The sequence below is a fragment of the Natrix helvetica genome (genome assembly GCF_964273705.1).
Source record: "Natrix helvetica genome assembly, chromosome: 9".
Lineage (NCBI taxonomy): Eukaryota > Metazoa > Chordata > Lepidosauria > Squamata > Natricidae > Natrix > Natrix helvetica.
This window is the reverse complement of record NC_138560.1, coordinates 27226609-27242229: the sequence shown is the minus strand read 5'-3', so window position 1 is coordinate 27242229 and position 15621 is coordinate 27226609. Positions and strand designations below refer to the sequence as shown.

At 46.0% G+C, this 15621-nt stretch overlaps 2 protein-coding genes across 2 annotated transcripts in view; one reads left to right on the top strand and one right to left on the bottom strand.

Annotated features, from left to right (window-relative positions):
- Positions 1–15621, bottom strand: part of LOC309396890 (uncharacterized protein) — a 393556-nt gene that overhangs the window by 274568 nt on the left and 103367 nt on the right. The window lies entirely within an intron of this gene.
- INPP5B (inositol polyphosphate-5-phosphatase B) overlaps positions 1–15621 on the top strand; it is a gene marked incomplete at both ends in the record, with an annotated part of 42802 nt that overhangs the window by 21415 nt on the left and 5766 nt on the right. Inside the window, 5 exon segments of the mRNA XM_081961639.1 lie at positions 10568–10685; positions 10688–10754; positions 11008–11129; positions 13334–13433; positions 13525–13675. Coding sequence (XP_081817765.1) covers positions 10568–10685; positions 10688–10754; positions 11008–11129; positions 13334–13433; positions 13525–13675 — 558 coding nt within the window.

Below are 15621 nucleotides of genomic sequence, written 5' to 3'. Positions count from 1 at the left end.
GGTATTGTTCCACCACCGCATTGTCTCTCTCTGCTGCGCAGTTCATGCTGGGATGAACCTCTGAGCTCAGTTCTTGTGTGGACCCAATGGATCTCAGGACCTCTCTCCAGAACTTGGCTGTGAACTGGACTCCGCGGTCTGAAATGATCCTCTTGGGTACTCCGTGCAGGCGATAAATGTGTTTTACAAACATTTTCGCTAATTGGTTTGCGGATGGCAATCCTGAGCAAGCAATGAAGTGTGCCTGCTTAGAAACCAAATCAATAATTGTCCAAATTACTCTATTCCCACTGCTGTCTGGGAGCTCCACGATGAAGTCCATTGCGAACTCTTCCCATGGCCGTTTAGGGCTCTCTGCTGCAGGTGCTGTAGGTTCTGGGCTCTTGGATTCAATCATCCACGGCTGGCCTTTTTCCCCCTCCGAGGCCTCCACCTTAGTTGGACTCTTTGTCACCTTAAGTTGGGGATCCTCCTTCGGAGATTGTTTGCCCTTTTCCTCTTCCGAGGCCTCCCCCTTGGTAGGACACTTCGTCACCTTAAGTTGGGGATCCTCTTCCAGAGGTTGTTGGCCCAGATGACTCTTCTGTGGTGGCATCTGGGGCCCTCTCTTTACCGCCGTGGTGGTTGGTGCACATGTTTGTGGCATGGGGGCTGGAGTCAAGCACTCTGACGCTCTGTGGCCAAGTTGACAGCAATGGTGGCATTTTATTGGCCCCCACGAGGAATGGAACCTAGTTACATCTCTAAACTTAGGAACTGTTTCATCACATTGGCTTGCTCTCCAACTTGCAGCTTCCTCCTAGGTAAACCCTTCTTCCATGGTGGAGATTGCTTATCTGTAGGAAAGTGGGGAAGAAACTTTTGGGGCATTGCAGATGCACCTTGTCCCGCTTCCCATCCTGCAGGCCTCTCTTTGGTAATCCCTTCTTCCATGTTGGAGATTGCTACTCTGTAGGAAGGTGGGGTAAGAACCAGTTGGGGCCTTGCAGGGGAGACTGGAACCGGTGGGGAGGTCAATCCCTCGGTTGGCCACTGCCCAGTTTTCTGCCATGGTGCCATCTGCTGAGAGAGGGCAGGTGCCCACTGGCATTCCTCCCATCCATGACCTGGGGTTAAGACCCATCCCGGGGTTGCCTGCTTCACAGTTGCAGCTCAACCAACGATGGCTGGCTAGGGGGATTTATGTGCCAAGGACCCTCCTGCTGACTTGGAGGAGTTATGGGCCAAGTAGGTGCCCTCTGCTGGTTTGGAGGATTTTCCCATGCTGATGGTAAAGGAGGTGGCCAGTGGCATCTCATCCATCCATACTCTGGGAAGAAAACCCAATCTGGTTTTGCTTCATTTACTGGTTGCAGCCCCATTTGTGGTGGCTGGCAAGTGAAAGATGCTGGCCAAATCCCTTCTTGCTATCTTGGTTGAAATTCCCATTTTGAAAGGGAATCTGTCTCCCACTTAGTTGCTGGGTAATAAGTTATTTCATTTATTGCCGTCTGGAAGGAGTCAACACCTTTATTCCAGGTTTTTTTTCAAGCTGGGGGGAAGGAGGGGGAGCATGTACTCACGTTTTGCTGAAGAAGTTAGTCTGAGACTTTCATTCCTCTTGTCGTTTCCAGTGCGCAGAATCTTTTTCCCTCCTGCATTCCTCCAGATGCAATAAATCTTCAAACAGAAACCTCTGAGGCTTAGCACGGAAGATTCAACAGAAATTCCTTTGCACTTTGAAGTTTCGGCACTAAGCTTCTTATCACCAAAAGCTTTCTCATTATTTCTTCGCTGATATTTTACGCTGTCCCGGTCAGCATTGGGAATTCAGCACCCCCCCATCACCAGTCCCTCCCCCCTTGCGAGGGGGAGGGTGCTACTGAATTATTTGAAAGGTGAGTGTTGGAATAATGTTAGCGTTCTAAATACCATGTATAAAATAAATCATTGTCCAAGGCAGAATCATCCTTAAAGTTCCCATTTATTCATACAGGCAAGTTAGCACGTCTATGGAAATCCAACACTGATTTTCTTCTTGGAATTCCACCCAGTTGAAAGTTCATGATCTATCCCCACACCCCATAATCCATCACATGTTCCAATCATCATCTTCCACGCTGGCATCTACACCCCTCTGCTTCCGGTCAGGTATCGAGGTGCGGAGACAAAAGATGACCTTGGCTTCTATAAAAGAATGACAACATACATTCCACAATCCTACTCCTTTCTATTCCCCCCTCCCAAATACTACATGTCAGGCCTGTAGTTCTGTTCCTTTTAGGATCTTTGGCCTGCCACACTTTTTATTAATTTCTTATGCTGTTTCATTAGTGTAGTAGTTGGGAGGGGGAATAGAAAGGAGTAGGATTGTGGAATGTATTGTTATGGATTTTCTTAGAAGCTCAAGGTCGTCTTTTGTCTCCGCACCTCGACACCTGGCCGGAAGCAGAGGGGTGTACATGCCAGCGTGGAAGATGAAGATTGGACCATGTGATGAATTATGGGGTGTGGGATAGATGATGAACTTTCAACTGGGTGAACCCACAGGATGTACGTTAGAGTTGAAATTTCACAGCATAATGCCAACATGTCTGTCTTATTAAATTGGAGTTTTAAGGATAACTTTGCTTTGGACAATGATTTAATTCTGCATGATATTTGGAATGCTGACATTATTTCAACTCTCACATAAAAAAAAATTACTTTCATAGGGGTACTGAATCCCAGTTCTGACCCAATCCTGGGCAGGATGAAATTTCAGTGAAGATGGAGGAATGAAAGAATGCAGCAGAGAAGGCTAAGGATAACGGATCACTTATTTTTGTCGAAACTATCTATGCACCTTCTAAAGAAATAGTTCAACTTGCAGAGGCGAGGGAAAGGGAACTTCAGCTGGGCGCCCGGCGAAAGGAATTGAAACCAAGAATTTCCTCACAGACGGAATTAGACCTGCGAGATGAAGCTTTGGGATTTATAGCTTCTCAGGAATGCCTGCTAGAAGGAGAGGGGCCCCCCAAGGGAACTCCGACAGACTAGAGGATGGGGAGAAGAGCAAATTAATGGAGGTCTCAGCCGCTCTCACGCAGCCATTCTTTGATGGTCCTTCAAGACCAATTCCGAAGCCTAAATGTGAGTGAAAAAAAACCCCTGGGGCCCCCAGAACCACCCGGGTGGAGCCTAGCAAAGCCCACATTATCCTTTCCCAGCAGAGAAACTGCTGCGCAGTGGAGTGGAGACCTTAGTTCTTTCCACACAGCCACCAGCGAATCAGCACACACACCCCTCCTGGAGTGCAACAAAGTTGGGAAGTAAAAACTAACCGGCCGAAAGGGGTCTGGAGCACTTTCACCTCCCCCCCCCTCTGCAAAGTGGTGGCTCTGAACCCATGAATCAAGCCAATCCTGGTTTGGCTTTCTTCCCGGGTCATGGATGGGCTCAATGCCAGTGGACGCCTGCCCCTTCCCAACAAATGGCACCACCCCAAATAGCTGCCCAGAGGCAAAGCCAGGGACTGGGACCACCACAGGGTCCAGCCCCCCCACCAATGCCTCAGCAGGCTTTTCCCCAACCAATGGGTGTGGCCCAACAAAGGGGCTTACCACCCCAAGCAGCAGGCCAACAGGTTGCTCCGGTTCAACCACCAGCACCCCCTCCTCCTCCAACACCCCCAAGGTTCCGTGCAACCTACGATGGAAGCCGACACAAGCTAGCTTACTTTATGAATCGAGTATTGGTGTACGTTGACCAAGTAGGCCCACAATACCTGACAGATCGAGAACTGATCCAAGAAATAGCAGAGGGGATGAATGAAGGAGAGGCTGCACAATGGATAGCGGAACTCCATGAAGAAGCAGCTCCTGAGTTAGATGACATAATGGGGTTCATCCAACTGATGCGTGCCCGATTTTACGATGTGGCCCAACAGGTAGATGCTGAAGACCAGATCCAGGAATTATGACAGGGGGGTCGGCCGGTCAAAGAATTAGATTGGGAATTCTGGAGAATAGCTGGGAGACTACAATACTGGCCAGAAAGACTATTGGTCTATGCGTTCAAAAAGGCCTTATATCCCAAACTGAAAGAAGCTTGTGCCGTAAGGGGGACCCCAGATCGTCTCCAAGATTGGTACATCACTGCAATCATACTGGACCACGAGATTAATACCTATCCAAAGCCGGGTATCAGAACCCCTGCCAAAAAACCGTTAGCCCACTGAACGCAGAGGCAGAAAACTGAAAAGCCCCCACCAACCCCTCGTTCCTGGGCACCCAAAATAAAGTGCTACCGTTGTGGTCAGCTTGGGCTCCAGCCCCAGTTCCACAACCACGCCAACCACCTGCCAGCACAATCAAGAAAACCCCCAGAAAACCACCAGAAAAAAGTTGTCTGGCACAACAGCCAGCAGAGGCAGAGAGCGAAGCCACTGAAAACGCCCTGGCCACCTCGGAGGAAGAGAAAGGAAACCCGGAAGACGACCCAATGGTGAGTGCACCTATCCGCCCCTTCCAAATAAAAGCCAAACTCCAAATACCGAAAACGGGGGTAGAAGGAGAAGTTGGGGTGATTATAGATACCGGCTGCACCCGATGCTTAATCAGCATGTCAATAGTGGAACAACTTGGTATTCGCACCAGACCCCTAAAACATCCTATTCCGTTTGAGCAAGTGGATGGAACCCTAATTGGGGGTGCTCCAGCTACAAAGATCACTGAGTTAGTAAAGCTGGTGATAGGCCGCCACTATGAGTTCCTCAGATTCATCGTGGCCCCTGGAATGCAGGAGTCAATTATCCTAGGGCTTGCATGGTTGGATAAGTGGGAACCTACTATAAAGTGGGAGGATGGCGTTAGAAAGGTGACTATTGGACTTGGACCGTTACCACCGGTGGAACCAAAAGGCCACCCAGGAATGTTGGAACCTAACAGCCCAACCCATCCAGAACCTGCAGCAACTGCAGCAGACACTAAACCTCCGGGAATCCAACAAGTCCCAACGATCTATTGGGATCTGGCGGAGGTGTTCAGTGAGGAAGACGGAAACTACCTTCCACCTCACCGCGCCACAGATTGTACAATAGAGTTCAAACCTGGGGTAACCTTACCAAAACCCCAAATGTACTCTATGATGCCTAAAGAGATGATAGAATTGAGGAAGTACATCGACACCAATTTGAAAAGAGGGTTTATTGAACCAGAAAAATCGAAAGTAGCGGCCCCAGTGCTCTTCAGAGAAAAGAAAGATGGGGGAGTTCGCCTCTGTGTGGACTTAGGAGCTTTGAATGCGGTATGCAAAAAGAATACCTATCCCCTCCCTCTCATGAAAGATATGTTGAACCACTTGGCTAAGGGCAAGATCTTCACCAAGCTGGACTTGAGAGAGGCATATTACCGTATACGAATCCGGAAAGGGGATGAGTGGAAGACTGCTTTTAACACTCCCTTAGGCAGCTTCCAATATAAAGTCATGCCTTTCGGACTATAAGGAGCACCCGCAGTATTCATGCAGTACATAATTGAAGTGCTACACGACCACCTGTACCGCGGAGTACTCGTTTATTTAGATGACATCTTGATCTTCTCTGAGACCATGGAAGAACATGTGAAACTGGTATGGCAAGTCCTGAAAAAACTTCTAGCTGCCAAACTATATGCAAAATTGTCAAAGTGTGAATTCCAAAGACCTCGCTAGATTATCTGGGGTATCGTATCTCCAATGAAGGAGTAGAAATGGATCCAGGAAAAGTGAAAGCGGTGTTAGATTGGAAACCTCCAAGCACTCACAAACAATTACAAAGATTTGCAAACTTTTATAGGCAGTTTATTCCAACCTTTGCTGAAATTGCCCTACCATTGACTGAACTATTAAAAACGGGGCCTTCCCCTACTAAACCGAAAGCAAACCAACCATTAAAATGGACAATCGCCTGTCAAAAGGCTTTTGAGAATTTAAAACGGCTCTTTGCCCAAGAACCCATATTGCAACACCTTTCATAATCCAAATGGATGCCAGTGATGTTGCGATAGCCGTGGTGCTACTGCAAAAGAATAAAGAAGGCCACCTCTTACCATGCGCTTACATCTCCAAGAAACTCACCACTACGGAAAGAAGGTGGCCCATTTGGGAGAAGGAGGCATTCGCGATCAGGTATGCTCACTTGGAGACATCTCCTGGAAGGGGGGGATATACCGTTCGAGGTATGGACTTATCATAAAAACCTCGAAACTCTCCTTGCCCATCGGAAGTTATCCCCCAAACAAGTTCGTTGGGCCCAATATTTCCAAAGGTTCAAATTTGAAATTAAACACATCCCCGCAGGGAAGAACTTGTTAGCAGATGCACTGTCGAGAAAACCCCAGTTTGACACTAAGAAGGAAGAAATTTTCCACCCCATCATATCTCCTTCTCACCAAAAGGCAGCTCAAGTCACCAGTCGAAGCCAAGATAACCTGAAAACCGAACTGAAAGCAGTCCTCCAGACAGACCCATGATTCAACAACAACAAGGACATCCTAACGATTAATGATGGTGTAGCCTGGAAGGGATCCAAACTGTACGTCCCTGCAGAGATGAGATTGCAAGTGCTACAGCGGAGTCATGATGCGAAACTAGGAGGTCATTTCAGATTCCTGAAAACTCTCCACCTTGCTAGACATCAATTTTGGTGGCCAAAGATGAGGTCGGAGATGGAAGATTATGTAAAAAGCTGTGCTACTTGTGCAACAATGAAAACCCGTCCGGGAAAGCCCCCTGGACTACTACAACAAGTGGCCAACCCTAGCCAACCATGGGAAGAGATAACAATGGACTTCATCATCGAGCTTCCAGATAGCAGTGGTAATAAAGTAATCTGGACAGTTATTGATTTGTTTTCCAAGCACACTTTATCGCTTGTTCAGCCCTACCATCCGCAAAAAAATTAGCGAAAATGTTTGTGAAACACATTTATCGCCTACATGGGGTACCAAAAAGGATCATTTCAGATCACGGAGTTCAATTCACCGCCAAGTTCTGGAGAGAATTCCTAAAATAGATCGGGTCCACGCAGGGACTCAGCTCAGCATTTCATCCCAGCACAAATGGGGCAGCAGAGAGGGCCAATCCGATGGTGGAACAGTACATCCGTTGTTATGTGGACTATCAGCAAAACAATTGGTCGGACTTGCTACCCTTCGCTGAAGTAGCATATAATAATGCGGTCCACAGCAGTACAGAATTAACTCCTTTCCAGATTACCAGTGGCATGGAATTCGTTCCCATGCCTGAACTACCTAAGGAACCTCCCTCCTCCATGTCCCTGAATGAATGGCTGGAGGCACTAAAGAAGGGATGGGAGAATACGAAAAAGGAGCTAACAGATGTGGCAGAAGCCTACAAGAAGCAAGCTGATAAACATCGTTCCCTACAACCCCCCTTTCAAGTGGGGGACAAAGTTTTTGTGTCTACTAAATACATAAGATTAAAGATGCCTAGTAAGAAATTAGGTCCAAAATTTCTAGGTCCTTTCCCAATAGAAAAGATAATTAATCCAGTTACAATTTGACTCAGTCTACCCAGACTCTTAGGGAAAATTTACCCGGTATTCCATTGTAGCTTATTGAAGCCGGTAAGGGGGTCTAGCATAAGACCATCCACCCAAACTCCACCTCCTCCGGTAGTGGTAGAAGGGGAAACACATTATGAGGTGAAAAAAATATTACATTCCAGGCTGTATAGAGGTCGCTTACAATAGTTAGTGCATTGGAAGGGATACCCTTTGTCCGAAGCAACGTGGGTGAAAAGTTGGGATCTGAAAGCAGATAAATTAGTGAAACAATTCCATGAGAAGTTCCCTGATAAGCCAAAGGGTCCCCCTGGGGGAGGAAGAGGTGGTTAAATTTTAATATGTTAACTTTTATGTTATTCTCTTTTCAGGAAACGTTTTTCTCTTGAGGAGAGGCCGCCTGTCAGCCCTGTAGTTCTGTTCCTTTTAGGATCTTTGGCCTGCCACACTTTTTATTAATTTCTTATGCTGTTTCATTAGTGTAGTAGTTGGGAGGGGGGAATAGAAAGGAGTAGGATTGTGGAATGTATTGTTATGGATTTTCTTAGAAGCTCAAGGTCGTCTTTTGTCTCCGCACCTCGACACCTGGCCGGAAGCAGAGGGGTGTACATGCCAGTGTGGAAGATGAAGATTGGACCATGTGATGAATTATGGGGTGTGGGGATAGATGATGAACTTTCAACTGGGTGAACCCACAGGATGTACATTAGAGTTGAAATTTCACAGCATAATGCCAACATGTCTGTCTTATTAAATTGGAGTTTTACGGATAACTTTGCTTTGGACAATGATTTAATTCTGCATGATATTTGGAACACTGACACTACACTAATGAAACAGCATAGGAAATGAATAAAAAGTGTGGCAGGCTAAAGATCCTAAAAGAACATAACTACAGGCATGACACTCAGAGGTGTTCAACATCATATTTCAGAAAACAAACAGAGAATTGTGGTGTTGGAGGAGGGGGCGGCTGGGCTGGGGGAGGAGGTTAAGGCATTCTGGAAGGGAAATGTAGACTTGGAAAACTTTATGGCAAAAATAGAATTTGAAAGAATGTCCTTTTTTCTCAGATTCCAGAACCTACCAGAGACAGAAAGTGAAGACCTTAAGGATATTATGAGTACAATGTTAGCAGAATACATTAAGAGAAATAAAGAATAGTTGTGGTGGGATATGGATCTGGTTTACAGGATTAATTCAGCATATGCTAGAAGTCATAATGTTCCAAGGGAGGTACATGTTAAATTTCTCAGGAGGACCACAAGGGATGAGGTGCTAGGGGCCCAAAGGGAGGGACCACTAAAATATAAAGATAAAGAAATCACCATTCTTAAGCAAATTCCGAAAAAGATAAGAGAAAGAAGGAGGAAGTATTCCTCCTCACCAAAGAAATTATACAATAAAGGAGTTTGGTTTAGATGGTTATTGCCAGAGGGAATGTTGATTTTTGGGGAGGGAAATAGAATTAGAATTAATACAGTGCAGGAGGATGAAGCCTTCATTAAAAAACACTTTTCTCTCCTAAGGACGAACATAGGGAAGGTAGTGAAAAGGGTATCAAGGTACAAGACATGAAGGAGGGGGGGGCTGTGGCTCCACCTGGGGACAGGGAGGAAGGAGCAATATTGAAAAGGCTCAGGTCACAAAAATAAAAGTATTTGAAATATTTGTAATTGTTGATATACTAGAAAGTGACAAAGGAAAAGATGATTGAACACATGATTGATATAATGTAGAATAAGATTCTGTTCTTTTATACGTTGTTTTTAATATTGTAAAAATTGTGAGATTTGGAGGGATTTCTACCACTAGCGTGGGAGCTGCCAAAATTTTCTATGTACCCTCTTACCTTTCCCCAAAAATGTTTAAAAACCAATAAAATTCTTTAAAAAAAAACAAAGAAATATTAAAACAGCTAGTTTTTCACTGTGATATTCCAAATATTCTAAAACATTAAATTATTTCTAATATTATCTTTTAACTGACTTTAGGGGGAAATTGCCTTTTAAGCAAAAAACCACATCATGTTTAAATCTTGTAAGCTGCTTTTCACTTTTTCTGATGGAATCATAGTAAATATTTTACTATGTATCAATAATGATGATGATGATGATGATGATGATGATGATGATGATGATGATCATACTGATTGATTCTCGCCATAACCTTTAACTTGATGAAACAGTACATCATAGGGAAAAACATTTTTAACCAAGGTACTTCAAATGGACTTACTTACAGAATGTGTCCAAAATTCAGGACTCATGACTCTTATGGAATGGAAATTGGCAAAATTTCTAAACACTTAATGACATAAAAATATCATAAAGCATTTTATGACATCCTATAAAATGTCATAAAATGTTTCCTATGGTAAGGTCTGATGTTTGATTGTACTATGCAGTTTAACATGGGCTACTTTCAAGGCATATACATCTCTTAATTTTAAGCTCTCCCAGAGAGGGAGGGAGGGAGGCAGAGCCAGAGCCAGAGCCAGAGAGAGACCTAGGGGTGGCTGAGTAGGACTGGGGTCTTCCAGCAACAAGGGGAGCAGGGAGCCAAGCTGCTGGACCATCCTTGTCCTTTGCTTCCAAGCAAGGATCCCTTTTGCCACCTTCTTCCAAGCTGTTATTTAGGGTTTACTCCAGGGGTGAAATGCTACCAGTTCGGACCAGTTCACCCAAACCAGTAATAAAAAAACCTACCGGTTTGCCTGAATGGGTAGTAAAAAAATGCTACTGGTTTGGGCGAACTGGAATTTCCGACGATCAGCTGTGATGCATAACTTTATTAACTAGAAAGCAGGATTTCCTGCTTTCTAGCTAAACTAAATGACGTGGCACATTGGATTCCCTCCCCTCACTGTTCTACTTATCTTTGCAGGTGCACTTGGTAGCAGGCTCCGCCCACCTGCCTGGATGTCATCACATCCATTTTTGACACTCTGCGCATGCACGGAGATGGCATATGAGCTCACATTTGCGAACCGGTAGCAAAGGCAAGTAGATTTCATCTCTGGTTTACTCCCTTCGTGTCTTGCAGGACATCAAGGGGGCCGTGGCCATCTGCTTCAGGTTCCACAGCACCACTATTTGTGTGGTGAATGCCCACCTGAAAACCCACCCACCAGAATCTGAGCAGTACAGCCAAGACATCCATGACAGGGTGCCCATCTGCAGTTTTTCCAGCAGGATCACAGCCTCCCAACCATCCCTCTCAGCCAGCATGAGTAAGTAGGGAAGCCTCTGAGGACAAACGGGGCAACAGAATGCATGGCTTGGCATGGCTTGGGCTTCCATTGAATAAGTAATAGGATTGGGTAAGTAATAGGATGCTGATCTGGGCTGATGTTTGCTGGGCATGTTTTGCATTAGGTGGGTTCTTGTCGTTTGCTGAGGGAGTGGCACTGTGTCACAGGAAGCTGTGAAGGTGGAGCTGCCGCCAGTGGCAGTCATCTTCTTATCAGAACTCCTTCCTGATATCATCGTCCTATGGCTGGGGGATCTGAACTCCCAGTCGGAACAGCAGGACATAGATCAAGTAAAGAAGTTGGTGGGGGCCCAAGAATTCTGTGCTCTTTATCGACATGATGTGGTGAGGTCAATTCACTTTCTCATTCTCCCTTGAAAAGTTTGGGAGGAGTACACCTTTGATGCATTGAGTTCATCCAATATGTAAAACTGTAAAAGGGGGCCCCTCACCCACTCAAGAGTGGTTTACAGTTTGGGGGTTATCTTGTCTTCACAACTCCTAAGCAGGTGGCAGGAAGTCCTTTGCCCATCTCCACCTGGTGCATCAGTTGTGCCTTTTCTTAGATTGGAGGGTGGATGGGTGTCAAATGTTCACTCACACCCTAGTTGCCTCATGGTTTGGCTACACAACACGTTCTACATAGGGCTGCCGTTGAAGATAACCTGGAAGTTTCAGCTGATCCACAATACAGGAGCGCAGGCAGGAAGGGACATGCCTTGGTGTGCCCATGTAACACCTCTGTTTTCTGAGTTGCACTGATTGCCAGTATGATTGCTTTCTGGTGTGATTCAAGGTGCTGGTAGCTATTTATAAATTTCTACATGGCACAGGATCTGACCATTTGAGGGAGTGCCCGTCTTCCACAGCATCTACCTGGCAGGTTCAATCTGGCCAGGTTGGCGTACTCCAAGTTTCTTCACTTAAACAATGACATCTATTGTGACCCTGGAAGCACACCGTGTCTCTTGCATTACTTGATCTCTGAGATGAGGTTCCCTCCCTTTGAACAGCCACCATCCAACCAGTGTTTCAAAGGACCCAAAAGTTTGGTGAGAGTTGAGTGATGCCCTTTTCTTCTTTTTCTTCATTCTATTCTAGGTTTGTTGTCTCTGCTGTCTTTGTTTCTTTCCTTTTCTTATATTGTTACTTTCTTATATTGTTATCCTCAGTGATTTTGCTTCTTGGTTGCCCCATCTCCCAACTGGAGACTCACCTGGTCAACTTCTCAGCTTAGCTCCAAAGCTTTCCTGTAAGCCCCAGCTGTCCAGAGCATCAAGGGGTTGAGTTTGAAGTCTTCCCCTTCCCAATTTTCTTCAGGATTAGAAATGAGCTAAGAAATTAGCCAATGGAGAATCTGGTCTCCAGAGCTTCTGGAGATTGTTCAAATGGCCATTGTTTTTTTTTTACCAGAATTGTTTTTAACATATTTAACAATGTTTTTAACAATTTGTAAACCACCAAGTCCCAACAATGTGCATATGAAGTATTATACAGACAACAATGTGAAGTCACAGCTGCTGGTTCTTTAGCTGGTAATGGAAATTGACATCAATTTCTTCCAAAGAACCTGGGATGTCATAATGGCATAGTGTATGTGAGGATCCAAGCAGGGTGGCCTTTTGCAACTGACACATGGGAATTTTGTCAATGTGCAGATTTTGAAATGCAGTCCAAGATTTTTTGGTATGGCACACAGTGAAATCACTCTGACCCACTCAGATCACCACCATCAGTTTATGCTGTATAGGTAGTCCTTGACTTACAGCAGGTCACTGTTTGAAGTTATAATGGACCTCCCCAGAGTTACTTACAACTTTGCTTCTGAAGTTCTGATGCTTGACCATCACCCCACAGTCATGTGATCACATTTCAAGTGCTTGGCTAATGACCTGCATTTATTTATATTCCCAGCATCCTGCAGTCCTGTGACTGTATTTTACAATGTTTCTGCCAAAACCCAGCATTTTATTTTGTTGTTTTGGCAAAACCAGCCCATACCAAACTGGTTCACTTAACGATCACAGCATTCAATTAAGAACCATAGCATTCACTTAACAACTGCTGCATTCACTTAGCAACCACTGCAAAAAATGTCATAAAATTCCGGGTTGGTCACGTGATAACCCACATTACGGTTATAAGTCAAAGACTACCTGTGATTTTTCAACTTCAGTTTTCAGTTTTCAAATTGCACTTTTCTCCAGTTCTTTATCTTCTATTCTATCACACCTTGGCATTGTCACATCAATTATCCACTTTTTCTTTTTTTCAGACCCAATTAAATCTGGTGTGTTATAAGCAAAGACTTTAACAGTTTGCATTTGGAAACCAAAAAAAAAACAAAATTGGGAGCAAATAAATTCCTAGAACTGAGAGAAGATGCTTGAAATTTGTCCTCGAAGCAATGAGAGTAGAAGCCTCATGTTGCTGGAGAATCTTTTGCCTGCTAACATTAAACATGTGCACCAAAGCAACATGGGTTCTTCAGAGTAGGTGCTACAGTAGGTGCTGTTCTCATGACCATAACCTCATTTCTTCGCTTTTTTCTCCTGCCAGCTGAAGAGCCAAAGAGGGTTTTTGAAGACTTCACAGAAGGAGAGGTCATCTTCCAGCCCACCTACAAATACAAAATTAGCTCAGACGAATGGGATACCAGGTGTGGGACAGAGGAAGGACAAGCAGGAAGGGGGAGTAGGTGGGTGGGTGGCAGATAGTCTTCTACCCTGTGATACCCCCATTTGCGCAAGAACTCAGGTTCTTATAGCGCCTGTTGTTGTTTTCATCCAGACACTGATGCCATTGTGGTCAGGAGATTTCTTATGGGATGAGAAGCCCTTGGACTTACCCAAGGAATTGTGGATGATGGTGGACCATCTGTACCATAATGCTTGCCAAAAGGTGAGTATCCACTTGAGTCTATGCATCCTAATTGTGACAGAAGTATCCTGTTTCAGTAGGCAGGTATTTCATTCTGAAGTCAAGGATAGAAAAATAGTCTTGGGAATGTTTCTGTTAGATATTTGCATAAACTGCTGTAGTCTCCACTCAGGTCCGCCACTAGGGCAGGAACAAGGGGTTGTTCTGATTGGACGGGAGGTCTGCCAGATCCCTATAAAAGGGGAGCTGCACGACCCCATAGCAAGCTGGATCACTACTACCTCACTAATAAAGAGCTGATTGTCACTACCCTCTGGAGTCTGTTCTCTCGTTGCCCGAATCTAACACTGGTGACGAGGATGGGATTGAGAGGCAGATAGGACGAAGATCTACTAACAGAATCCACGGATCGATCCAGCCCGGATTTCGGCGGAAATTCCGGCAGCCATCTCAGCGCGGCAAATTCAAATGCAGGACAAGATGGCGATGCACGCTCCACCAACCCCGTACAACCCAGTAGCTGAGCATTGGGAATCCTACATGCTGAGGTTCGAATGTTTCCTCGAGGCAAACAATCTCACGGGAGTACCGGACTCCCGGAAAAAGAACATGTTGCTGAGCTACTGCGGTCGAGAGGTTTTCGAGATGGCCAGGGATCTTTCGGAGCCTACCCCTATCCAGGCGGTCACATGGACGGCTCTACAACAAACGCTGCAGACACACTACGCACCCAAGCCTTCCCGCCACGTTCGCTGCCACGAGTTCTACATGCGGAATCAAAAGACGGACGAAACGATCAACCAATATGTTGCAGCACTTCGCAAAGCGGCGACGTATTGCGAATTCAGGAATCTGGACGAGCACATCCTGGATCGCCTCATATGCGGAGTGCGGGACATTTCATTGCAGAAACGTTTATTGGCAAGATCCAATTTAACGTTGCAGATCGCGCTCGATGAGGCAAGAGCTTCAGAATCAGCGGACAGATCTACGGAAACGCTACAACGCGGGTACGGCACACACCAATCCTGAACCAGACAAACCCGGGTGCATCACGAGGCCACCGATCAAGAAACCGAGGACAGCGAGTGCGAAGACAGCCATCGCATGCGCAGCAGCCACACAAAACCGGCGCAAAAATTTGAATCCCGTTTGCCGCCCTGCGCAAGCTGCGGAGGGAATCATCCCCGGTCTACCTGCCGATTTAGAGAAGTTGTTTGCTCACGTTGCGGCAAAAGCGGGCACATTGCAAAGGTGTGCCAAAGCGAAGTCCCTGATACAACATGGCAGCCGCCATCGTATCGCTGACAGAAGCCCACCCCAGGGGCTTGGCGAAAAAACAAAGGGCGCCCAGAGAGAGAGCCAAGGGAGTCAGCCGAGAGAGAGTATTCCCAGAGAGCTGAGAGAGAGTATTCCCAGAGAGCCAAGAGAGAGTATTCCCAGAGAGAACCACTAAGAACCTATCTCACAACGATAGGACAGGTCCGCACAAAGCGACCTAAAAAGCTGAAACTCACTGTCCTCCTAGAGGACTCCCCTTGCGAGCTTGAAGTCGACACGGGATCATCACTGACGATCATCTCGTGGTCAGCGATGAAAAAGGCGATTCCGAGCCTAAAGAAGCGCCAACTACGAACACCAGACATCCTGCTTTGAGACTACCAGGGGAACAGGGTCCCCATCGTGGGTCAAGGCACGTTTCGAATCCAGTTCAAAAATATCACAGCCCAGCTGCCTGTGACCGTTGCCAGCGCGCCATTACAAAGCCTCCTGGGACTGGATTGGTTCGAAGCCTTGGGGCTAGAAGTTACCGGGATCAACGCCGTGGGTAACAGCAGCGCTGAGGGAATCTTTAAGGAGTTCGAGGATGTGTTCAGCCCCGGCCTTGGTAAGTATGTGGGCAAACCAATTTCATTTAATCTGGATCCAAATGTGGCACCTATCAGGCTCAAACCTAGGAGAGTGCC